Here is a 27,129-nt window from a genome sequence, read left to right on the forward strand (position 1 = left end):
AAAGGAAGTGACTGGTCCGTTCAAAAAAAAAAGAAAAACAAAAAATGATGGCTAAAAAATGTCAGAAAAGACGGCCAAAAAAAGCAAAAAAAAGTTACTCATGGACAAAATGACGATATGAAGCATCTTCCTTCTGAAAAACTCCACGGATTCGCAGAAGTCTAAAAGAAGTTGTGTCAGAACCAGTCCGTAAAATAATACATCACCAGAACCTCCATCAGTGCAGTAAAACTTCACAAGAACCTCAGTCAGTGCAGTAAAACATCAATAGAACCTCCATCAGTGCAATAATACATCCCCAGAACCTCCATCAGTGCATTAATACATCACCAAAACCTCGGTCACTGCACTAATACATCACCAAAACCTCGGTCACTGCACTAATACATCACCAAAACCTCGGTCACTGCACTAATACATCACCAAAACCTCGGTCACTGCACTAATACATCACCAAAACCTCGGTCACTGCACTAATACATCACCAGAATTACTATCAGTGCAGTAAAACATCAGAACCTCCATCAGTACATCAATACATTGCCAAGTTTAGCATAGCAGTCTATTGGTGTCAGGTCAGCCCCAAATACAATTGAAAGCAGATATCTCAAGTTTGAAACTTATTCCCCATCCATGGGATAGGGTATTATTTTCAGATCATTGGGGGTTCAACTGTTGTGGTTACGACCGATCCTGAGGACAGGGGATCTGAATAGCCCCAGTTGAATGGAACAGAGGCATCTGCACTACACTAATGCTCCATTCATTCTAAGGGGAACGCAAAAGATCAGAAGAGCGCTGCATTCGGTAATCTCCAGCACTACCATTAAGAATGCATGGATCGGTAGTGTGGATGATCGACCTCTGCCCACCACCTACGGATACGGAATAAGTTTCCAGCTTGAAACAACCCCTTTGAGGAGCAATAAAGGGGTTGTCCGGTTTAAAACTATAAATATGCAGTCATTATGTGACTGCAGAGTTGTGAATTCCAGCGCACGCACCGCTTGCTGTGAGGATTTTCCGGTGTCAGCACCTTGAACAGTGGTCATATGACCACAAGTATGCCATATGCATACTACTGACCACAATACGACTAGATGGGTGAAGCCTCGCTCATTTTACTTGCTTAGTCGGATTGTGGCCGGAAGTATGCAAATCCCTTGACTGCGGCTACCGACACCGGAGAATCCTCACAGCAAGCAGTGCGTGATGTGAGCATTCACAAGTCTGGATTGGGGGATGGGAGACACGGGAGAGCTGGAACAGGGATTAGGAATTGCTGCTGCAGCTGTGATCTCATCAAAGATTGGTCACACAGACAGCGCACACCACAGAAGAGCACAAAAACAGGATCGCAGGAGATGCAGCAGGATTGCAATGGCCAGAGATTACTTCTCTCAGGTAGCACACAGGGGCCCTGCAACCACTCTGTACACCAGATCTGAGGGAAATATGGTGTGCAGAGCATCAATTGTGATTTTAAATTAACATTTTTGCCAATTGGTCAGAAAGCACTGATCAGCCAATCGGCACCAAAAGGGTTAATAAAGAGAGGTGAAGCTGTGATCACCTACCTCATCCTTTGGACTGCTGTCTCAGCCACCACACCAATCACAGTGCGCGACATTGATTTTTTTTTAACTGTATTGTTAAAACACTATGATTGGCAGGGGAGAGATGACCAGACAAACACAGCGATCGTTGATGAAGGGCGCAATACAGACCCTGTGATGATGTGCAGGGATGGTCTGCTGACTCTTGTCTGCTTGACGCTGTCACCGTACAATGTAGTGCCGAAACCGGAACTTGAGGCACTGTACATGTACAGCGGTTTCCGGGAACACACTTCCCATAGTGTCGTACATGAACGGTTGACGTCATGGAGGCGTTAAATGTTTTCTCATTTGCACTGCATGTACACTTACTTCTGCTGAACTTGAAATTAATAAAACCTTTGAATATACACAAAAACGTGTGGAATTTAGGCTGCAAGCTAATTTATGAGACACATACATGGGTGAATCCAGCCTAAGGCCTCATTCAGACGTCAATGATTTTTTCTGGTATGCAAAAACAAAAAAGGTCCGCTTATCATTGGTGTTTTTCATTTGATTTTCATCAATGTCTGAGTTTATACATCAGTGATTTTTGTATAGAAAACTGAATAAATGAATTGCAAAGCTTCTCCTATCCATTACAATGTTAACCATGGCAGCACACAGATTGCACATGAATGGCAATGTGTGGTCAGGGATTTTCTGTTGACTTCTGTGCTTTATGGGTTTCCTTTGATCGGTGACTCGAATAAATAATGGATGTCTCCATTTTTTGGGGCGGATCATTCAGTCTGCAAAAAAATGGACATGTTGACAGCATCATAGAGCACGTACCCATTATAACCTATCTCCAATAAACACAGAACACATACGTAATGTCTGAGTAAGGCCTAAAGCTTGGCAATGTAAGCACATCTCTTCCTAAAGCAGTCGTGTAAAGCATGCATCATGTAAACACAAGGAAAGAGAAAATACTCTTTGAAATTGAATGACGCATCAAGCTTGTTAAAAGATGACCCCATCACTCAGATATCTAGAAAAACATCAGCTCACAATAACAGACATTTATTAATAACCAAGGACCACACCTTGTAGTATCTGCCGTATACCCTGGAAACCAACAAGATGATGGGAAATCCCAAGAAGGTCAACATGGAAAGCTGCCAGGACAAGCTGAACATGAAGACTATTACTCCCACAGCTTTGACACAGCTGCGCAGGAAGACATTAACATTTTCCGAAACGACGTCGCTCACGGTTGTTGTGTCAGAGGTTAAGCGAGAAATGATGTCACCTAGAAATAAAAATAACAATATGTAAAACCATATATATCATTAACAAGCCTTGAAGAAGAAATGGTAGCTCCACTCTACAGGTTCTTATCAGGTAAGCGTCTCTTTTAAAGTATAGGATACAGTAAGGGCTCATGCTGACGTCCAGGCATATCGGTCCACGCACGGACTCCGAACACACGGACTGGCCACGGGTCTTTCGAATCCGAATGGAGCATGACAGCTTTATATACTTTTATGAGGCTGTTACACTCTGATTAGGAGACCCGCGGTCAGTCTGCGCATTGTGGTCTGAGATCGGGACATCCGCGTGAGCACTAAGCATAAGACCAGACAGAGCAGCACTGATACAACTGACATGAGGACAAAACCCCAGAAATCTGCATCCAATGCATTTAATACATTTATTATTCATTGGGTGCAGGATTTGGCCCACAAACCATGTCACCAACTGTAATGGCAGAGCAGTTTTGCAAATGAAACACAAAATCATGCACCCATTTAACAATCAATGCCATTCAGTCAGCATCACAGTCATGGAAGTGCGGTTGTTCTGTCTCATCTTAGAACTCATTCAGATGAGCGTATTATATGGACAGATGCTGTCTGCATGCACCACGGACAGCACACAGACCCATTATACCTCATGTGTCAGGGATATGGCTGATTTTCCACAGGGACCAACGGGCTGCATGGAAAAAAATGCAGCATGCACTGCTTTGGACTGATTTACAAACAAATTAATGCATACACAGTACCATGTAAATGATTAGGCACCCTGGGTCAAAATTACTGTTATTGTGAACAGATAAGCAAGTTGAAGAGGAAATGATCTCTCTCTATATTATATATAATATATATATTTAAAGTCATTTTTTACATTTTAAAAATTACAAAAGAAAGGGCAGATGCAAAAGTTAGAGATTTGTGTACTCATAACTTTGACCAAGGTTTCAGAACTTAATTAGCCTGGCAGAGTTATGGCTTGTTCACCATCATCGTTAGAAAAGGCCAGTTGATGCAAATTTCGCAGCTTTATAAAAACCTAGCCTCCTCTAAACTTGTGGCAAAAAAAAAAGCAGCCATGGATTCCTCTAAGGGTGTGTGCAGACGCTGCGGAATCCGCTGCGGATTAATCCGCACGGATTTTGCAAAAAACGCAGATAAAACCGCAGGTCAAAAGACCTACGGATTATCTGCGGTTTAGCCTGCGGTTTGGTCCTGCGGTTTCACCATCTCCACAATGGTGGAGATAGGAAACCGCTGCGGATTCCGCAGAAAGAATTGACATGTCAATTCTTTCTGCGGTTTCAAAACCGCAGGAAAACAGCTCGGATTAATCCGCACCGTCTACACAGCGGTTTTTGGTTACCATTCATTTGAATGGTACTGTACACCACAGCTAAAACTGCTGCGGGTCTGCAGCGGCCAAAACCGCAGCGGAATCCGCAGCGTGTGCACATACCCTAAGCAGCTGCCTAGCACTCTGAAAATGAAAATGGTGGAAGCCCACAAAGCAGGAGAAGGCTATATGAATATAGCAAAGGGATTTCAAGTTGCCCTGTCCTCAGATTGAAATGTAATTATGAAATTGCAGTTAACAGGAACAGAGGACGTCATGATAAAGTCTGGAAGACCAAGCAAAATTTCAGTGAGAGCTGCTCGTAGGATTGCTAGAGAGGCAAATCATAACCCCCGCTTGACTACAAAAGACCTTCAGAAACATTTTGCAGACTCTGGAGTTGTGGTTATTGTTATACTGTTCAGAGACAACTGCACAAATATGGCCTTCATGGAAGAGTCATCAGAAGAAAACCTCTCCTGCGTCCTCACCATTAAATTCAGTGTAAGAAGTATGCACAAAGAACATGTAAACAAGCCTGATGGATTTTTGGAAGGAAACACGTCCTGTGGACCGATGAGGTTAAAATAGAACTCAATGGAGCAACCATCAGCTCACCAGGCTGAGAAATTCCCAGAACAGGGGCGCGGTGCAGGGAGACTTCAGGGTGGTTTCCTGAGTAAATCAACAGTGAAGAAAATGGGAAAATCCAGCAAGCACAAATTTCATAAAACTTCACATTTATTAGTAGATTTAAAACATGAAAAGAAATATTTAAAAAAAAAAAAACACATCGACCATTATTTTTTAAAACTTTTTCCATTAATGTTTTAAATCTACTAATATATGTGAAGTTTTATGAATTTTGTGGTTGCTGGATTTTCCCATTTTCTTCACGGTTAAAATAGAACTCTTTGGCAACAATCATCAAAGGTATGTGTGGAGAAAAAAGGGCACAGAATTTCAGGAAAAAAACATCTCGCCAACCATTATGCATGGGAGAGGATCAATCATGCATGAATAAATTCTTGATGTGAGCATAACACCATCTGTGAAAAAGCTAAAGTTGAAATGGCTTCTACAAATGGATAATGATCCAAAACATACGTCTAAATCCACATTAGACTACCTCAAATGGCGCAAACTGAAGGTTTTACAATGGCCCTCACAGTCCCCTGATCTGAACATCATTGAAAATCTGTGGCTAGGCCTCAAAATAGCAGAGGATGCAAGACGCCCCGGGAATCTCACAGAGCTGGAAGAATTTTCCAAGGAAGATTTGATGAAAATCCCTCAAATAAGAAGTGAAAGACTCTTAGTCAGCCACAAAAAGCGTTTACAAGCTGTGATACTTGCAAAAGAGGGTGCTACTATGTAGTAGCCATGCAGGTTGCCCAAACGTTTGCATCAGCCCATTTTCCTTTTTGCATTTTTTAAAATGGAAGAATAAGACAAAATATTTTTTTGCCTAAAATACAAAGTTAATGTGTCATCTTTAACTTTAGGCCTTTTAGAGATCTTTTCATTTTCATCTTGCTTAACTGTTCACAATTTAACAGTTTTTTTGACCAGGGATGCCCAAAATTTACATACCACTGTAAATAGAAGATCCTGCACTCGTCCGCTATGTGGACAGGCATACAAATTCAGTCACATCTGCAACTTGTGGACATGACTGGTCCAAGCTTTAGGGTTCATACCCACTTGCGAGAAAAAAAAAACGATCCGATTTCCGGACCGAAAAAAAACGGACGAGTGTCATGCGAGTACAATGCGATTTTTCTCACATAGCATCCGTATGACATGCGCATGCAATGTGTTTTTTTTCTCTGCAACTATTTCTCTACAGTCATTTACAGGACCATTTACAGTGTTCTGTGACACAGATTGGAAATGTATCCGTAAAAATCGGACAGCACTCGCATGGTCCATATGCTGTGCAATTTTTTTTCTCGCACCCATTGACTTGCATTGGCGAGTCTCATCCGAGATACGCAGCAAATCGCTGCAATTTTTTTCTCAGTCCGATTTCAGCTGAGAAAAAAAAATCGCAAATGAGATGTCACCCACTGAATAACATTGGTCCGAGTGCAATCCGTTTTTTTAACGGATTGCACTCGTCCGTATTTCTCGCAAGTGGGTACGAGCCCTAAGTATGGCTTTCTGAACCAGGCCTTCCTCTAACTGGCACTTGAGGCATACACAAGTGGAATCATGACCGTGTATACGTTTTCACACTGCAGTCATATTTTGGAGACAACTGACTTAGTTCATAACAGTGATGGGCGTTTGTGACTGCTCCGTCACAGAGGGCTCACTCCCTTCTGTGAACGATGGCAGCTACTTGCAGTTTCTTAATGGCTTTCTCTGGGTAGTAAAATTTTGGTATTTGGTGCAACCGAAACACCGCCCTCCTAGCCTGAAAATGCTTTATCATTGGCTGTGGGTGAGCAGGCACTCTACAGCAGGGTTCCCCAACTCCAGTCCTCAAGGCCCACCAACAGATCATGTTTTCAGGAATTCCTTAGTATTGCCCAGGTGATAATTGCATCACCTGTACAATCCAAGGGAAATCCTGAAAACATGACCTGTTGGCGGGCCTTGAGGACTGGAGTTGGGGAACCCTGCTCTACAGCATTGGACGGCAATGATTTCACCATAAATATGTGCTTTATGTGATTGAACACATAATAGAGATCTGTTTGGGGATCCAAAAATTGTAAAGATCTAACACTCCACAGAAAGACATAGTGACAAGGAATTTAGATTGTCAGCTCCAATGGGTACAGAGATGATCAAAGCGCTGGTGGAATACGAAGGCACTATGTAAGAGAGCATAATAGATGTATTAATACATCGAAACAGAACCAATAAAAGCCCTTTGTTGCCATCTAGTGGAAAACAGCAGTACCTGCATGACAACAATGTTCAAAATCACCAGTATATGTATCTGCAGAACAGCCCTCGGCCATGTAAAAAAAATCTTACCACAATTCTGAGAAGAGGTAAACTAAACACATGCTGAATAAGAGCTTAGATTTCAGTGAGACAGTCCTTGATTTCTGAATACCTGTTTGTTTGTTTTTCTAAACTGTATGGCCAGCTTCTCTGAGTCTTGAGACATTAAAGCATAAGGCCGGGGTCACACTAACCGACGCAAAATACGGTCAGTATTTTACATGCGTAATACGGATGAATGGCCCCTAAACAGTGCTCCGTATGTCATCCGTAATCAAGGTGTGGTCGCGTATTTTGCGCATGTCAGCATCCGTATGTAATCCGTATGGCATCCGTATGCTGAGATTTTCTCGCAGGCTTGCAAAATGGACATAATGGAGTCCTATGACAGGGTTTCTAACAGAAACCAAAGAATAGATATAGACACATAGAATGCGTGTATATATATATTTATATATATATATGTGTGTATTCTATGCGTATATATCTATTCTTTCGTTTCTTTATTAAACCTGTCAGTGTGAGTTTACTGTATAGCGCACTGAATAGCCGGCTTTGCTAAAAGACACCGGTGCGTATTTCTCGCAAGTCACACGTGTGGTCCGTGTGTAATCCGTATTTTTTGCGCACCCATAGACTTGCATTGGCGTATTACGGCTGTAGTACGCTGACAATCGCAGCATGCTGCGATTGGCATGGACCGTAGAATACGGAGGAGAAATATACGGCTGATGGGAGCTGCCCCATAGAAAATCATTTGTCCGTGTCTAATGCGTGCTTTTAGCGCCTCTCACTCGGCCGTATTCCCCGCCAGTGTGACCCCGGCCTAACCGTGGTTTTCATTTTTATTTCAGAAATCAAATAATCCACATGAAAATACGAAACCTTGTAATATATCTTATCAGAGAAATCTGCATTTCTCTGCCAGAATTGATCAATCATTATCAAAATTGTCAATTCTAAGGTAAAATCTGTATTCAGTGAAGATAGCCTTTCCCATTACTGAGACAGGAGATGGCAGCCGCTACTGACCTCAGAATTGGGGCTCATAATCACATGCGAGAAACTCAGACGAGTCTCTCACGTCAGTACCCGGCACTGCCACAGGCACTCGGATTGGAGCATTCAGCTGCATAGAAATACGTACATTCGCACGCTCCGATCTGAGTGCCGGCGGCAGTGCCGGGTATTGACGTGCGAGACTCGTCTGAGTTTCTTGCATGTGACTGTGAGCCCTTGCTTTAAGAGAAGTGAGGAATTAACTGTGGCATTTCATTCTGCCATATTTTTATGAATGTGACTCTTCAGGGCATTAATTATAGGACCAGCATAAGCACAATGGGAGATTTTATCGCGACTGGCAGCCTGGCAAGCCGGCCTTAAACCTATAGCTACATAGTTGTAAGGAGCGTATGCCTCTTAATTAATTTGGCGCCTATTTGGTCTGTCCGTGTGTCAGAAAATGTAATATCTACCAGACATGAGCTGGCGGAGATTTGAGTTACAAATTATGCCAGTTTCATGGCGTACCTTGAATCCGATGGATGGAGGTAGCCCTTGTCATCTTTTACTAAGCCCCACCTATGTTTTGAAAAGGTTCATTGCAGCCATAAAAGGGCAAAAAGTAACCAAAAATTGGTTGCAAATACAATTTTGCGATTTTTTGGTACCAGCTTTTCAGAATACAAATGTGACGGCCGTCTGCGAATCTGGGCTGCAGTAGGAACAGCACCCCGAGTAACCCCGAGACCCTTAACCCCTATACAGGGATCTGGAATTGTAGCAAGGCCCAGGGGGTAGAAGTCTAGTGGAGCAGGGGACCAGAGCAGGACGGCCGCCAAGGGGTTAAAACTAAAACCCGTAATCAAGGTCAGGAGGCAGGAGTCGGAGGCCAGAGGGCAGCAGAGGTACGAAATCACCAGGCAGAAGAAGAATCAAAAATCCAGGCCAAGGTCAGTAAAACCAGGAGGGCAGCTAGGTACAGAATCAGCAGGCAGCAGAAGGGTCAGGAATCCAAGCGAAGGTCAGCGTCAAAAAATCGGAAGAGAGGCAGAGGTACAAAAACGGCAGACAATAGAATGGTCAGAAATCCAGGCTGAGGTCAGAGTTTAACTATAGCAAATTACACAGTAGCACGCAGGGGAACCAAGAATATATCCGGCGGCTTGCAAGACCAGTCCAAGGATATTTGAGGGATCAGGTCATCCCTCACAGGTTCCTGGACTGATGATGTAATTAGGACCAGGCCAGATGGAGATGCAGTAAGCCCTACATGACTGACAGAGGGGCGGAGCCTGCGCCCACCAGATGCCTGCGCAGGAGCCTCTTCTCTGTCACCACCCTCACCCAGGGGCGAACCACGGTGCCTCCCAGTGGCCGAGGCAGGAACAGCCGTCCCCGAGTCCGATAGCGACGTGACGGTCTGGCACCTCCTAGTGGCCGAGACCGGAACAGCAGGCCCCGGGTCTGGCGGCGACGTGTCAGTCCGGTGCCTCCTAGTGGCCGAAGCCGGAACAGCAAGCCCTGAGTCTGACAGTGACAACAAAGAATGATAAATTCCCTCCATTGTGTTTCAGAGGCTACTGGGTATTTTCATATATCAAATCCATTTTTAACAAGTGGTCAGAATCCAGTGAATGCATTGTCCCACAACACAGTGAGTGATATTTAATAAAACGGTCTATATTTTATACCGTGTGCACTACAGCCTCCCATACACAGTAGACGGTTAGCTAAACCCTCCGATATTGATAAAGATTATTATTATGGGATCGGGTGACAGTCTAATGTACATTGGGCCCAGTTAAATTGTCGGGGGGAAATAATTGGTTTGGCATGTCCGATTTTGGACTGCAGATTGTATTGTCTCCTTCAAATAGACCGCCGTCAAACATGTCTGGTGATGGCTCTCTTGTAAGGAACATAGGAGAGATCAGCCGAATGAGTGCTGCGAAATACAGGAGAGCCGGAAGAATGATCAGCTGATTACAGTTTGGCCGACGGGCATCTAATGCATATCCCAATAACATGCGCCACAAACACATCCCCCTTCTAGTTTTCCCATGCCTCCCCCTGTTGATTACGGTACTAAAACATGTATAAAACAGATTCTAAATGTGCCAAACTGGATGCAATAGTGTAATACATTTTTTTGCAGAATTTAGCTTAGCAACTCTTCTTCTGTATTCTGCTCATACAATTTTTTGCAACTTTAATTACCTTTAATTTAAATGGAATCTGTCAGCAGGATTCCACCCTCCTCCCTCCAAACTATTTATATGTTCAAGCAGCACATTTAAAGACAAGCCCAGCAATATCTTTACATGGTCAGTCCAATCCTCTATTACTGAGAAATCACCATCTGAATTGATATACAAATGAGACTTTAGATATGAAGCCCCTGTCACTCCAGCTCAATTCTCCGTCCAGCACTGCCTTCTCCTGCTTCACTGACAGCTCCTTATGCCTAAAGTCACACACCATAATGGTATCTCAGTTAAGCAGGAGGAGGCAGTGTTGGGCAGTGAATAGAGCTGGAGTGACAAGGGCTTCAGATCTACAATACCTTACAGAATGCTGTAGATAAGCCCCCGATGTCTATGCTGGCAGCCAATAGGGCAAAAAAAGGGTGACAGATTCCCTTTAAATCAAAAGAGTTATGTTACACAAAATAGTTAATAAATACAATTTACCACATGTCTACTATACATCAGCACAATTTTTGAAATATCATTTTTTGTTTCTCAGTGAGATAGAAGGATTAAAAGTTGACCAGCGATTTCTATTTTTTTCAACAAAATTTACAAAACAATTTTTTTAGGGACCACCTCACACTTGAAATAACTTTGAGGAGTCTATATATCAGAAAATACCCAAAAGTGACACCATTTTAAAACCACTTTGAAGAAGTTTGTTAACCACTCAGGAATAAATGTAATGTGGAAGGAAAAAAAGAACATTTAAACTTTTTTTCATAAAAATTTTATTTTCGATCGCAATTTTTTTATTCTCGCAAGGGTAACAGGAAAACAGTGACCCTCATTTTGGAAATTAGACCCCTCAAAGAATTTATCTACATGTGTGGTGAGCACCCTAACCCCTTCATGACCCAGCCTATTTTGACCTTAATGACCTGGCCATTTTTTGCAATTCTGACCAGTGTCCTTTTTTGAGGTAATAACTCAGGAAAACTTCAACGGATTGTAGCGATTCTGAGATTGTTTTTTCATGACATATTGGGCTTCATGTTATTGGTAAATTTAGGTCAATAATTTTTGCGTTTATTTGTGAAAAAATAGGAAATTTGGTGAAAATAATTTTTATTCTGATAAACCCTAAAGAGTCATGTGACAAAATAGTTAACAAATTACATTTTCCACATGTCTACTTTACATCAGCACAATTTTAGAAACAAAGTTGACCAGCAATTTCTCATTTTTACAACAAAATTTACAAAACCATTTTTTTAGGGACCACCTCACATTTGAAGTCAGTTTGAGGGGTCTATATGGCTCAAAATACCCAAAAGTGACACCATTCTAAAAACTGCACCTCTCAAGCTGATCAAAACCATATTCAAGAAGTTTATTAACCCTCCAGGTGTTTCACAGCAGCAGAAGCAACATGGAAAGAAAAAATGAACATTTCACTTTTTAGTCACAAAAATGATCTTTTAGCAACAATTTTTTTATTTTCCCAAGGATCAAAGGAGAAAGTGGACCCCAAAAGTTGTCCAATTTGTCCTGAGTATACTAAAACCCCATATATGCGGGGGGGGGGGGGGGGGGGACCACTGTTTGGACGCACGGCAGGATTCGGAAGAGAAGGAGCGCCATTTGACTTTTTGAATGGAAAATTAGCTCCAATCGTCACGTATGGAGAGCCCCTGTGAGCCTAAACATTGGAGCTCCCCCACAAGTGACCCCATTTTGGAAACTAGACCCCCCGAGGAACTTATCTAGATGTGTGGTGAGCACTCTGAAACCCCAAGTGCTTCACGGAAGTTTATAACGCAGAGCCGTGAAATGATTTTTTAGCCCGCAATTTTTTATTTTCACAAGGGTAACAAGAGAAATTTGACCCCAAAAGTTGTCCAGTTTGTCCTGAGTATGCTGGTACCCCATATGTGGGGGGAACCACTATTTGGGCACATGTCGGGGCTCAAAAGGGAAGTAGTGATGTTTTGAAATGCCAACTTGATGGATTGGTCTGCGGACATCATGTTACGTTTGCAGAGCCCTTGATGTGCCTAAACAGTAGAAACCCCCCACAAGTGACCCCAATTTGTCCTGAGTACGCCGATACCCCATATGTGGGGGTAAACCACTGTTTGAGCACATAGCAGAGCTCGGAAGGGAATGAGCACAGTTTGACTTTCTCAACGCAGAATTGTCTGGACTCCATGTCGCGCTTGGAGAGCGCCTAATGTGCCTAAACAGTGGAAACCCCCCACAAATGATATTTTGGAAACTAGACCCCCCAAGGAACTTATCTAGATGTGTGTTGAGAACTTTGAACCCCCCAAGGGCTTCACAGAAGTTTGTGACGTACAGCTGTAAAATTAAAAAATATTTTTTCCACAAAAATGATCTTTTCGCCCCAAATTTTTATTTTCCCAAGGGAAACAGGACCCCGAAAGTTATTGTGTAATTTGTCCTGAGTACGCCGATACCCCATATGTCGGGGGAAAGTGTTTGGACGCATGGCAGAGCTTGGAAGGGAAGGAGCACCGTTTGACTTTCTCAACGCAAAATTGGCTGGAATTGAGATCGGATGCCATGTCACGATTGGAGAGCCCCTGATGTACCTAAACAGTGGAATCCCCCCACAAGTGACCCCATTTTGAAAACCAGACCCCCCAAGTAACTTATCTAGATGTATGGTGAGCACTTTGAACCCCTAAGTGCTTCACAGAAGTTTGTAACGTAGAGGAAATAAAAATTTAAAAAAATGTGTTTTTTTCCACAAAAATTATGTTTTTGCCCCCAATTTTTTATTTTCCCAAGGATAACAGGAGAAATTGGACCACAAGAGTTGTTTTGCAATTTGTCCTGAGTAGGCTGATACCCCATAAGAGGGGGTAAATCACTGTTTGGGCACATGGCAGAGCTTGGAAGGGAAGGAGCACTGTTTGACTTTTTCAATGCAGAATTGGCTGGAATTGAGATCAGACGCGATGTCGGGTTTGGAGAGCCCCTGATGTGCCTGAACAGTGGAAACCCCCAATTCTAACTCCAATCCTAACCCCAACACACCCCTAACCATAATCCCAACACTAACCCTAGCCCTAACCCTAACAGGAAAATGGAAATAAATACATTTTTTTTAATTTTATTATTTTTCCCTAACTAAGGGGGTGATAAAGGGAGGTTTGATTTACTATTTATAGCGGGTTTTTATGTTTGGCAGCTGTCACACGCTAAAAGACGATTTTTATTGCAAAAAATTGTTTATGGATCACCACATTTTGAGAGCTATAATTTTTCCATACTTTGGCCCACAGAGTCATGTGAAGTCTTATATTTTGTGGGACAAGTTGACATTTTTATTAGTACCATTTTCGGTCACATGACATTTTTTGATTGCTTTTTATTCCGATTTTTGGCACGCATAATGAACAAAAAACAGCAATTCATGAGTTTCTTTGGGGGGGGGGCGTTTACACCGTTACGCGTGTGGTAAAATTGATAAAGCAGTTTTATTCTTCGGGTCGGTACGATTACAGTGATACCTCATTTATGTCTTTATGTTTTGGCGCTTTTATACAATAAAAATTTTATGCAAAAAATAATTATTTTTGCATCGCTTTATTCTGCGAGCTATAACTTTTATTTTTTCGCTGGTGACGCTGTATGGCGGCTCATTTTTTGCGGGACAAGATGACTTTTCAGCGGTACCATGTTTATTTATATCCGTCTTTTTGATTGCGTGTTATTGCACTTTTTGTTTGGCGGTATGATGATAAAGCATTGTTTTTTGCCTTGTTTTTTTTTTTGAAGTGGTTCACGAAAGGGGTTAACTAGTGGGACAGTTTTATAAGGCGGGTCGTTACAGACGCGGCGATACTAAATATGTGTACTTTTATTGTTTTTTTTTATTTTGGAATTTTTAAAAAATGTTTACACTTTTTATTTTTTTTACTTTATTACTGTCATGATCTCAGTGCGGGTTTGACTTGCACATGTGGGGTTAATGTCTGGAACCAGTGCTGATGACTGGCACTTCTGAGGTTAAAAGGTATGATCCCAGTGCAGGCTTACCTGCACACCTGGGGCTCATTATTGTGGCCTCTCCCTGGTTCTGGGAAGGCTTCTTATGGCCTCTGGAAGATCCTATCTCCGTCAGTTATACTTTCGCCCTTGGCAGAGTGTGTTGACCCCTGAGTGTGTTTGTGCTGTGTTCTTGTTTGCCTGATAACTTGGTGTACGACTCGGCCTGTTCTCTGGATACTGCTTGTTGGATTCTGCTTAGTACCTTCTATGTCTGTTTGGGTTTGACCACTGCCTGTCCCCGACTATCCGTTCTGTCTCATCCCTGGTACTTTACTGTTATCTCTGTGTATGACCCGGTTTGTCTGACTTTGAGTATTCCTGTATAGTATTTTGCCTATCTCTGGCAGCAGAATGCTAACCCCGCCCCTTACAGTCACATGACCGTAGGTCCTTCACTGCTCACTGACTTCAGCTTCTCCAGGTCCATCTTGCCTGAACTATCCAGCCGTGTCTGACCCCAGGCCCCTCTGCAGTGTGGGTGAGTCCTTGCTCAGCGGTGACTGCACACCGATCCTAACAGGACCGTGACAATTACATTGTCCCAGGGGGGGACATTACTATATGGTGTCTGATCGCTGATCGAACACTTTGCACTGCACTGTGTAAGATCTGTGATCTGACAGGCAGTGCAGGCGGCTTCTCAGTGCCTGCTCTCAGCAGGCACTGAGAAGTCACCTCCCTGCAGGACCCGGATCTGGGGCCATCTTGGATCTGGGGGCCTGCAGGGAGGAGACCCTCGGAACAAAGCGAGCACATCGCGTTGTTCCGACGGTCTCAGGGAAGCACGCAGGGAGCCCCCTCCCTGCGTGATTCTTCCCTATGCCCCCGGTACACTGCGATCATGTTTGATCGCAGTGTGCCGGGGGTTAATGTGCCAGGAGCGGTCCATGACCGCTCCTGGCACATAGTGTCGGGTGTCAGCTGTGATAATCAGCTGACACCCGGCCGCAATCAGCTGCGCTCCCGCCGACGTACTATCACGTCCATGGGCATTAAGGCCCAGGGGGCACATGGACGGGATAGTAAGTCATGTCAGGAAGGGGTTAAGGTAATGAATATACGCTCCACGCCTATGGAGGGGAGACGTGTGCATATTCATTACCTTAATTAGCGGTACCACGTGACCGCTCAGCACAGGGGAAGAGTTGCCTCACCAGGACAACGAATATGCAGGAACGTTCAGCGATGGTGCGAGGAGGGTGAATATGAGGTCACGGCCGCCAGCTCCTGCCACTGCTCTGCCGCACCCCTTTCCCTCCCCCGCTGGTTTTCTGGACAATGACTCGTGTATAAGCCGAAGGGGGCATTTTCAGCATAAAGAAATGTGCTGAAAATCTCAGCTTATACACGAGTATATATGGTAAATTAATAATTTCAGTAAATGGCGTAACGAAAAAAATAAACAAAAAACGACAATTACTTTTTCTGGGTCACCGCAACATTGCAATAACAGGCAATCAAAACATGATATCTACACCAAAATACTTTCAATAAAAACATCAGCATAAGCCCTCACCCAGCCCCAGATAATGAAAAATGGAGACGCTTTATTTGGAATTTTATCACTTAAATAAAAAAGAACCTATACACGATTGGTATCTACGTACTTGTACTGACCTGGGGAATCATATTGCCAGATTGGTTTTATCATTTAGTGAATTTGGTTATTATTCTCATTTTAACACATGAAAGTAAGCAACTGAGATGGTAGAATGTACAGTTTCATTTAGTTGCATAATAATTCTCCTAAGAAAGACCACGCCTCACTTTTAGTTTCTTAAATATTCAAGTTTATTAACCTTTTGGACTGACCGACAGCACTGTAGCTGTTCAATAATAAAATTAATCATCAAACAGACAAATTGCCTAATAATTGTGTACACAGTGTTGAATTATTGTGCTTTTATTAACCTGATATACTGACCTGTGTGATTCTCATCAAAAAAGGCAATCTCCTGCGATACCAGGGATCGAAAGAGAAGATTCCGTATTCGAATATTTAGTCTTGCAAATGTAAACGTAAAAAGGCCACCTCGTACTCCTGCAGAAAATGAGCTTAAAAAAGTGATATAACAGTTATGCACTAAAATTAAAAATGATAATATTATATTAATTCGCAAAAACTCTTAATTACCCTAAATAATGTGCTTCCTAGTGATTTCTGGTGGTGCGAAGATTACATAGTATTAAAGAACAAACAATATATTTAAATAGCTAGTTTGTAGAATATTCTTGCTGTCAAAAGCATAGAATACTCCATTAAATGGAATATGTCAGCAGGTTTTGGCTATGTACAAGTGCTTCTCACTAAATTAGAATATCATCAAAAAGTTAATTTATTTCAGTTTTTCAATACATAAAGTGAAACTCATATTATATAGAGTCATAGAATCATAGAATCGTAGAGTTGGAAGGGACCTCCTGGGCCATCTGGTCCAACCCCATGCTCAAAGCAGGATTCGCTAAATCATCCCAGTTAGATGTCTGTCCAGCCTCTGTTTGAAGACTTCCATTGAAGGAGAACTCACCACTTCTCGTGGCAGCCTGTTCCACTCATTGATCACTCTGTCAAAAAGTTTTTTCTAATATCTAATCTGTGTCTCCTCCCATTCAGCTTCATCCCATTGCTTCTAGTCTTTCCTTGTGCAAATGAGAATAAAGTTGATCCTTCTACAATGTGACAGCCCTTTAGATATTTGTAGACAGCTATTAAGTCTCCTCTCAGTCTTCTCTTTTGCAAACTAAACATTCCCAAATCCTGCAACCTTTCCTCATAAGACAGGGTTTGCAGACCGGTCACCATTCTGGTCGCTCTTTTCTGAACTTGCTCCAGTTTGTTGATGTCTTTTTTAAAATGTGGTGCCCAAAATTGGACACAATATTCCAGATGAGGTCTGACCAAAGAGGAGTAGAGGGAAATAATTACTTCACGTGATCTAGACTGTATGCTTCTGTTAATACATCCTAGAATTGCATTTGCCTTTTTTGCTGCTGCATCACACTGTTGACTCATATTCAGTCTGTGATCTATTAGTATACCCAAGTCTTTTTCACATGTGCTGTCACTTACCCCTATTCCTCCCATTCTATATATGCTTTTTCATTTTTATTGCCCAGATGTAGTACTTTGCATTTCTCCCTGTTAAAAACCATTCTGTTAGTTGCTGCCCACTTCTCCAGTTTATTTAAATCTTTTTGAATCCTCTCTCTCTCTTCTCTAGTATTAGCTATCCCTCCTAGCTTTGTGTCATCAGCAAATTTAATCAGTTTACCCTCAATTCCTTCATCTAAATCGTTGATAAAGATGTTGAACAATACAGGGCCCAGGACAGAGCCCTGTGGTACCCCACTTGAGACATTCTTCCAACTGGATGTGCAGCCATTTACGACCACTCTTTGGGTCCGATCACTAAGCCAGTTATGAATCCACCTAACAGTTGCCTTGTCCATTCCATACGTAGTCATTTTTTCAATAAGGATTGTATGAGAAACTTTGTCAAATGCTTTGCTGAAGTCAAGATATACTATATCTACAGCATTTCCTTGATCCACCCAATCAGTAATACCGTCATAGAAGGAAATTAAATTAGTCTGACATGACTTATTAGTTACAAACCCGTGCTGACTCTGTTTAATCACTTCATTCTTATCCAGGTATTGACATACATGTTGTTTAATAATTTGTTCAAAGATCTTTCCTGGTATAGAAGTCAGACTCACCGGCCTATAGTTGCCTGGGTCCACCTTCTTCCCCTTTTTGAAGATAGGAACAACATTTGCTCTTCTCCAGTCTTCTGGCACTTCTCCTGTTCTCCAAGAATTTTCAAAGATTATGGAGAGGGGTTCAAAAATTTCTTCTGCTATCTCCTTCAGTACTCTGGGGTGTAATTCATCTGGACCTGGAGACTTGAATTCATTTAGGTTAGCTAAGTGTTTCCTCACTATCTTTCTGTTTATAGATATCCTTGATTCTTCTATTCCCTTAATAGGACAGTGAATAACAGTTGATGTTACATTTCCTTTCTGAGAGAAAACAGATGCAAAATAGGAATTTAAAAGTTCAGCCTTCTCAACATCCTGTCTTACCATTTCATCATTTTCATCCTGTAAAAATCCTATAGCATCTTTGACTTTTCTTTTACTTTTGAAATATCCCCAAAATCCTTTATTATTGCTTTTGCTTGCAAGCCTCAATTCATTTTCAGCTTTAGATAATCTGATTTGTGCCCTGCAGGTTCTGCAGACAGCATTATATTCTTCTTTAGATATGCCTCCCTCTTTCCATTTTATAAACATTTTTTTCTTCCTTTTTAGCATGTGCTTAAGTTCTGTGTTCATCCATCCTGGTTTTCTTAAATGCTTCCTATTCTTCCCTCTTTTCGGAATTGTTAACAATTGTGCTTTGAGAATTTCATTTTTCAAGATTTCCCATCCTTCCTGGACATTTTTGTCTTTAAGGACATCCAGCCATTGGATCCCTCCAATTCTCTTTCTGAATCCCTTAAAATCTGCCTTTCTGAAATCTAACCTTGACGTCTGAGTCTTCACAGGTCTTCCGCCTCTAGTTATCCAAAATTTTAAAATAGCATGGTCGCTACCTCCTAGGGTCCCAGCCACTTTTACCTCCTCAACCATTTCCTCCCTGTTTATAAGGATTAGATCCAAGGTAGCAGTTCCCCTTGTTTTCTCTCCTACCTTCTGGAAGATAACAACTATGTCATATTTTTTGGAGAACTTGGCCATTTGATGCATAAAGAGTTCATCCATATCTTCAGCTTGCACAGGCGGCCTGTAGTAAATGCCTACAATGGTGTCCTTTCCATTGTTCTGTCCTTGTATTCTTACCCAAACAGTTTCCACAGAACTCCCGGTCTCTGAAGCTTCAATCTCTGTGCAGATATACGCGTTTCTAACATACAATGTGACACCTCCTCCTCGTTTATCAAGTCTGTTTCTTGCAAATAAGTTGTATCCTTTTAGTCTTGTATTCCAATCATGTGTATTGTCCCACCGAGTTTCAGTGATTCCAATGACATCATATTTCTTTTCCTGTGTTAGTAGTTCCAATTCTCCTTGTTTGTTGCCCATGCTTTGTGCATTAGTATAGAAACATTTTAGTTTGTGATTGGTTTCTCTTTCTCCAATATTTTTATTAATTAGATTCTTTCGTCTTTGTTCTTCCTTTCCACTTCTAATAGCAGAGTTCTCAATAGCATTTGTCAGGTGTATGGCTTTTTCTGGTCTTTTGCTTCCCTTCCCATGTTGTTCTAGTTTAAAGCTCTCCTTACAAGTGTAGCAAGGCGACTTCCAAATACCTGCTTTCCAGTCTTCGTAAGGTGCACCCCATCTCTAGCAAGTAGTCCATCGTATAAGTAGTTCACTCCGTGATCCAGAAATCCAAATCGTTGCTGACGGCACCATCGACGTAGCCAGTTGTTCACCTGCAGAATCTTATTCCACCTCCTTGTTCCATGGCCATCCACTGGGAGGATGGAAGAGAAGACCACCTGCGCTCCCAGTTCTTTCACTTTCTTGCCTAAGTCTTCAAAGTCTCTGCAGATGGTTTCCAGGTCGTTTCTTGCGGTGTCATTTATCCCCACATGTAGTAGCAGGAATGGGTAGTCATCTGTAGGTCTGAAGAGTCCTGATATCCTGTCAGACACATCTTTAATTTTTGCACCTGGAAGACAGCACATTTCTCTTGAAGTTATATCCGGTCTGCAGATAGCGGCCTCTGTTCCTCTCAACAGGGAATCCCCCATGACCACCACTCTCCGTTTCTTCTTCACAACATTTTTCTTTCTCCATCCAGGAGGACTCTGAAGGCGTACAAGGTTGCTGTTTGTTGGCAAAGTCTTATCCTGATGTATTTCTTCATCGTTTTCCTGCGTGAGAGCCTGGTACTGGTTTCTGAGCAGTATGGGTGCTGACTGCCTCCTGATCCTCCTGCTTCTCTGGGTCACATGTCTCCATTCCTCTGTTTCTTCAGGCGCACTTCGAATTTCTTCTCTTTCTGTAACATGAAGAGATAATTCTGCTCTGTCCAAGAACTCTTCACCTTCCTTAATGATCTTCAACGTAGCTAACCTCTCTTCGAGATTTTGCAACTTTTCCTCCAACAGGGTCACAAGCTTGCATTTGTGGCATGTGAAGTTTGGCTTTTCCACTGGTAAATCTGTGAACATGTAGCAAGAAATGCAGCTCACCAAATGGCTCCTGGCCTCTTCCATCTTGAGATTTCTTTAAAACGATGAAAGATGAGCCAAAATTCGCGCGCCGATAGGCAGATAGAGTCATTACAGAGTGATCTATTTCAAATGTTTCTTTCTGTTAATGTTGATGATTATGGCTTACAGCCAATGAAAACCCCAAAGTCATTATCTCAGTAAATTAGAATACTTTATAACACCAGCTTGAAAAATTATTTTAAAATCCAAAATGTTGGCCTACTGAAATGCATGTTCAGTAAATGCACTTAATACTTTGTCGCGGCTCCTTTTGCATCAATAACTGCATCAATGTGGCGTGGCATGGAGGCGATCAGCCTGTCACACTGCTGAGGTGTTATGGAAGCCCAGGTTGCTTTGATAGCAGCCTTCAACTCGTCTGCATTGTTGGCTCTGGTGTCTCATCTTCCACTTGACAATACCCCATAGATTCTCTATGGGGTTAAGGTCAGGCGAGTTTGCTGGTCAACCAAGCAAAGTGATACTGTTGTTTTTAAACCAGGTATTGGTACTTTTGGCAGTGTGGACAGGTGCCAAGTCCTACTGGAGAATGAAATTTCCATCTCCAAAAAGCCTGTCAACAAAGAGAAGCATGAAGTGCTCTAAAATTTCCTGGTAGACGGCTGCGCTGACTTTGGTCTTGATAAAACACAGTGGACCTACACCAGCAGATAACATGGCTACCCAAACCATCACTGATTGTGGAAACTTCACACTAGACCTCAAGCAGCTTGAATTGTGTGCCTCTCCACTCTTCCTCTAGACTCTGGGACCTTGATTTCCAAATGAAATGCAAAATTTACTTTCGTCTGAAAACAACACCTTGGACCACTGAACAACAGTCCAGTTCTTTTTCTCCTTGGCCCAGGTAAGACGCTTCTGACGTTGTCTATTTGTCATGAGTGGCTTGACATAAGGATTGCGTCAATTGTAGCCCATGTCCTTGATACGTCTGTGTATGGTGGCTCTTGAATCAATGACTCCAGCAGCAGTCCACTGTTTGTGAATCTCCCTAAAGTTTTTGAATGTCCTTTTCTTAACAATCCTTTCATGGCTATGGTTATCCCGGTGCTTGTGCACCTCTTTCTACCACACTTTTTCCTTCCGCTCAACCTTCCATTAATATGCTTGGATACAGCACTCTGTGAACAGCCAGCTTCATTAGCAATGACCTTTTGTGGCTTACCCTCCTTGTGGAGTGTGTCAATTACTGACTTCTGGACATCTGTCAAATCAGCAGTCTTCCCCATGATTGTGGAGCCTACTGAAACAGACTAAGGGACCTTTTAAAACACTTATGAAGCCTTTGCAGGTGTTTTTTCTTAATTATTCTAATTTACTGAGATAATGACTTTTGGGCTTTCATTGGCTGTAAGCCATAATCATCAACATTAACAGAAATACACACTTGAAATAGATCACTCTGTCATGACTGTAAATAATATATGAGTTTCACTTTTTGTATTGAAGACCTGAAATAAGTTAACTTTTTGATGATATTCTAATTTAGTGAGAAGCACTTTTAATCTGTGGACAGCATGAAGCTGGGGTTAAAACATAGATTTCAACAATGTGTCACTTATCAGGCTGTGTGCTGTTTATTTACAATAAATATTTCATCACTAGAACATTATCAATTCCTGGGCTAAAGCCATGTGAGCCCTGGTCTGACCATGCTCCTTACTGGGATAAGCACCTCACCATCAACTGACAATGTACACAAAAGCTGTGGTGTGGGCGGGGGCAACTTTCTGAGCTCTGCTAGATGCTACATCTAAAAACTGATTGTGTCACAACTGCTGCACCCTGTAATCTAAGTGATATATTGTTGGGTTCAGGGTCTCATTGCTTACATAATGCTAATCTCAGATGAGGTAGCAAAAACCTGCTGACCGATTCCCTTTAAAGTAAATCATATTTCAACAGCATACTTTTAAAAAGCAATCAGGCATATTCATAAAGGCAATAGAGCTTTACATGGTAAAGCCAATATATTAATCTAGATTTGAGGTGGTTCAAGTGGTTGAAGAATTTATTGTTCCAGACACATAAGCAATTGCAAAAATTGCAGGCTGAGTAAACAAGTTGCCCACTAATGCACTATTGTTCTTCCTAAAAGGACCAGAATATTATCAGTCACCTCTGCAGCAGTGTGTGAATGCAGACTTACAAAGGATTTTATGTAACTATTGTGTGTTTATTTCAATTATAATTCAGTCCTCTTCTTTAGCATTTGATGCGGCTATAAAAATTATTTTGGAAGAATTTAAGGCTATGTGCACACGTTGCGGATTATCCCGCGTTTTTTTCCGCACTAAAAACCGCATATGCTGACAGAAACCGCAGGTGCGGTTTTGATGCGGAAAACATGCGTTTTTAGCTGCGTTTTTGGAATCTGGAATTGTCTGCGTTTTCAACAGCATCACATATCAATAAAGTTTTACAAAGTAGACTTGTTTGAACAAAAAAAAAAAAAAGGATAATTTCCTGGTCCAACCCTTTTGTTTGCAATTTTGCTTTGCTAAATATAGTCAGACGCATGTACACACACATACTCACATTACACGTACTCAATGTACTCACACACGTACTTAACATGTACACACACACACACGTACTCACACATGTACTTAGAAACACGTTCTTCACATGCACTCACAAACACACACACGTACGCACGTACTCACACACGTACTTCACATGCACTCACACACACACACATATGCACGTACTCACACACTTACTTCACATGCACTCACACGTACTCACACACACATACACACGTACTCACACACGTACTTCACATGCACTCACACACACGTACTCACACACACATATGCACGTACTCACACACGTACTTCACATGCACTCACACACACGTACTCACACACGTACTTCACATGCACTCACACACACATATGCACGTACTCACACTTACTTCACATGCACTCACACACACGTACACACACACGTACTTCACATGCACTCACACACACGTACTCACACACACATATGCACGTACTCACACACGTACTTCACATGCACTCACACACACGTACTCACACACACATATGCACGTACTCACACACGTACTTCACATGCACTCACACACACACGTACGCACGTATTCACACACGTACTTCACATGCACTCACACACACGTACTCACACACACATACACATGAACTTCACATGCACTCACACACACGTACTTACACACGTACTCACACATGTACTTAGACACATCCCATAGTTTAAGGTTAATATGACGGTCTCTTTTGCTGTTGACGATCTAGGTTGTGGCACACACTCAACCAGGGAGAGCTGACACTGTGAGGAACCACCACCAATACATGGAGTGTCTCAGGGGCAATAAAAATGGTGTGAGGCACTATGACTGCTGTAACTAGAAGGCCGGCTCAAGGAAGACACAAGTGTGTCTGACAAAAGAGTATGTGCATCATACAAGACAAGACCTAGTGTGGACACAGGGCAGCACGGTGGCTCAGTGGATAGCACTGTAGCATTGCAGCGCTGGACTCCTGGGTTCGAATCCCACCAAGGCCAACATCTGCAATGAGTTTGTATGTTCTCCACCTGTTTGCGTGGGTTTCCTGCGGCTTCTACGGTTTCCTCCCACATTCCAAAGACATACTGATAGATAATCTAGATTGTGAGCCCCATTGGGGACAGTGATGATAATGTGTGCAAACTGTAAGCTCTGTGGAATATGTTTCCGCTATCTAAAAATAAAGATTATTATTAAAGATTATTATTCTCGTCATTAAAGCTTGTATTAAGGGTAACAACTGTGTAAATACTTAATGATGAGGACACATCAAGGTGCGTGCGACTGCACGCCAACATCCAAGGCATGTTATGCTAGGTGGCACGCCTGGGTTCAGACAAGGGTTAGGTGGCATATGACTCCTGACATTTGGCAACGATCAACCGGTCCGGACATCATGATGTGGACATCATCTCCGGACATCAGGTCGCAGTCATCACTCTCCGGACCTATGTCAGCCAACGCCAGACTACGTGCATCCGGCAGGCAAGCCAGGGTTCAAGGGTTCATTCAAGGAGGAGCGTCAGTTCAAGACATGGTCTAAGGCAGGATTCAACACAACGTCCTGAAGAGACACATGCCAGGGGCAGGTTTCTGGGCAAAGAGTAGAACATAGGCAGTAACAGGTGGGTACGGACAACACGTAAGGTTTCAACGCAGCTCATACAGATCAGAACACAACAGAGATTAAAGGTAGCAATATGCGAAAAAGCCTTCTGATAAAGAAGCACAAAACGCACAGTGCGAGAAACAGTGTGGGTGCAAGAAAGCATGGAAAACCCGGCTGAGGCACATAGAGGAGGGCACGGTTACAACCAGGCGCATGCAAGGGGCACACAGCGACAATGTAGGGCTAAGGTACAGAAGACGCATGCAAGACGTCACGGCAAAGCTTGTTCCAAAAGGTGAAAGTGAAAATGCACGTGCCTTCAAAAACATACACAAAAAAGTACACTAGGAACACAGGCAAGGTACAAGAGCTAGGGAACGTAACCTGAAGAACAGAGCAGAGTCTACGACAAATAATCATAACGTAAGGTAGAGCATAGAGACTGGAAAAGACAGATCATAGGAAGGAGCAAGAAGGACAACAAAATAATTTTGGAAACGTATAAATTTATTTATGGATAAATACCATTTGACAAACATGTCAACCTCTTTTTTTTCAATTTGAAAAAACATTGTGGACACAAATGAGTCCATTTCAGAACAACAGAAGAAAAACTGATAAAACAAAAAGATAACTTTAATTTAAGTTGTAGTACTGGGGGTAATAGCCATACCCAGTACTGCAATCTGATATGGAGTCTCCTGCTGCCTGCAACTGCTGGGTGAAGCTGTGGTGTTCACTGTCTTGGCGCACAGGGGCTGGAGGTTGCGGGCCTTGTTGTCTGGCCCGGAATAGGCCAAAAAGCCCCGTCCAAATCTGTTCATAGTTGAAGATCGGCGCAGGGTCCTTTAGAGCCGTTAGGGACATCTGGACCACACTCATGAAAATTGACTGCCTGTCCGGTGGCAATGATCGAGTTTGGCTTGCAATTTGCAGTGCAAAGAAATCATACTGGTCCTCTGAAGTGGATTTTTTAATCAACTCCAGAGTATCTGTCGCTGCCTTGACAGTAGGATCTTCATTTTTTTTTTTTTTGTCGGCTCTCCTGCCACCGGACAGGCAGGTTGGTGTCGAACAACAGGTTCTGCCGAACAAGATGTTCCTGCAGCTGGTGTTGCAGATGTTACATCAGATGCAGAGCATGTGGCAACGGCAGAAGGTGGTTCGACACTTGGTGAACAGATCTCCCCAGCTCCAGAGGATCCTGCTCCATCGTCGGACTCTTGTCCGGTCTGTTTAGACGGTTCAATGTTCCCTTGAGTGCTGGAAAGAAAAAAAAAAAAACATTAGTATGGTATGTAGCCTTGCGGCATAGAAGCTACACTTTGGACACAGCCAACATCCCACTCATCGAAAAGTGCTGCTCCCTTTTTCTTGCAACATGGTGATAAAGCCTGTTTTCAATAAAGACATGACAAATAACGATGCTATAATTTGACGTTTAAACTTAGCTTGCGTAGCAAGAACGCCTACGCAAGCTAGCTAGACATGCTGCATTGTACAATAAACATGCAACATGTCGTGTTAGGTAGTCCTCATCCCTACATCTTTGGACGCATAGTGTTGAAAGCATTTACGGAAATACACTTACATTTCCTGGAACATCTGTATCCTGGCAATTGAACGATGTAACATGACGCAGCGTTAATTACGCAACGCACCCAATTTTTACTGTACACATGGCTAAACACATTACAAGTTTTTTTGGGCTTTTTCAAAAAAATACCTCCGCACATTCCTGCTTGATATCACAAACTGGAGTTCTTCAAAAAAGGGAAAGTGCTTCGTGCTTGGCGATGATCCACTTTTGGAACAGTTAACCAGAAACTTGTTAAAACGGTCCCTTACCGACCGCCAATGCTGCTTGAGATCTTTCTCTACAGGACAAACAAAAAGAAAAACTTGAGTACATTTTCGAATATATATAATATTAGACATCATAAAAAGTTTGCAAATTACCAATTTGAGACTGTACGGCATTCGTGAATTGATCCCAGTCGGAAAACATCTGGCGGCAAATTTTTGTCCAGCACAGGTCCCTATAATATCGGTCCTTGTAGGTCTCCTCTGCCTGGTCCCAGACAGCTGGATAGTCCCGGACCTAAAATGTATAGACAGTAATGTGTTAACATGCTGTAACCAACACAAAATAGTTGATATTTTAAATTTAGGGAATATGCCACCGATTTTGAGTACAATTACCTGCCTGTACCGCCATCAGAGGATTAGCTACAGCATTCTGCCATGCTCTAGATATGCCACCAATGTTTGCATATGGATCTTGATCCCCCCCCCCGCATGT

At 42.5% G+C, this 27,129-nt stretch overlaps 1 protein-coding gene across 5 annotated transcripts in view; it reads right to left on the reverse strand.

Annotated features, from left to right (window-relative positions):
* Positions 1 to 27,129, reverse strand: part of ABCB9 (ATP binding cassette subfamily B member 9) — a 111,394-nt gene that overhangs the window by 36,564 nt on the left and 47,701 nt on the right. For 3 of the 5 annotated variants that reach the window (XM_073586052.1, XM_073586049.1, XM_073586050.1), the window contains exons 4-5: positions 16,347 to 16,477; positions 2,648 to 2,853 (exon numbers count right to left, since the gene is read on the reverse strand). In XM_073586052.1, coding sequence (XP_073442153.1) covers positions 2,648 to 2,853; positions 16,347 to 16,477 — 337 coding nt within the window. The remainder of the gene's footprint in view (positions 1 to 2,647; positions 2,854 to 16,346; positions 16,478 to 27,129) is intronic. The other 2 variants (XM_073586051.1, XM_073586053.1) reach the window with 2 other exon arrangements.

The sequence above is a fragment of the Dendrobates tinctorius genome, unplaced genomic scaffold, assembly GCF_039654945.1.
Source record: "Dendrobates tinctorius isolate UK_male_01 unplaced genomic scaffold, ASM3965494v1 ptg000090l, whole genome shotgun sequence".
Classification (NCBI taxonomy): domain Eukaryota; kingdom Metazoa; phylum Chordata; class Amphibia; order Anura; family Dendrobatidae; genus Dendrobates; species Dendrobates tinctorius.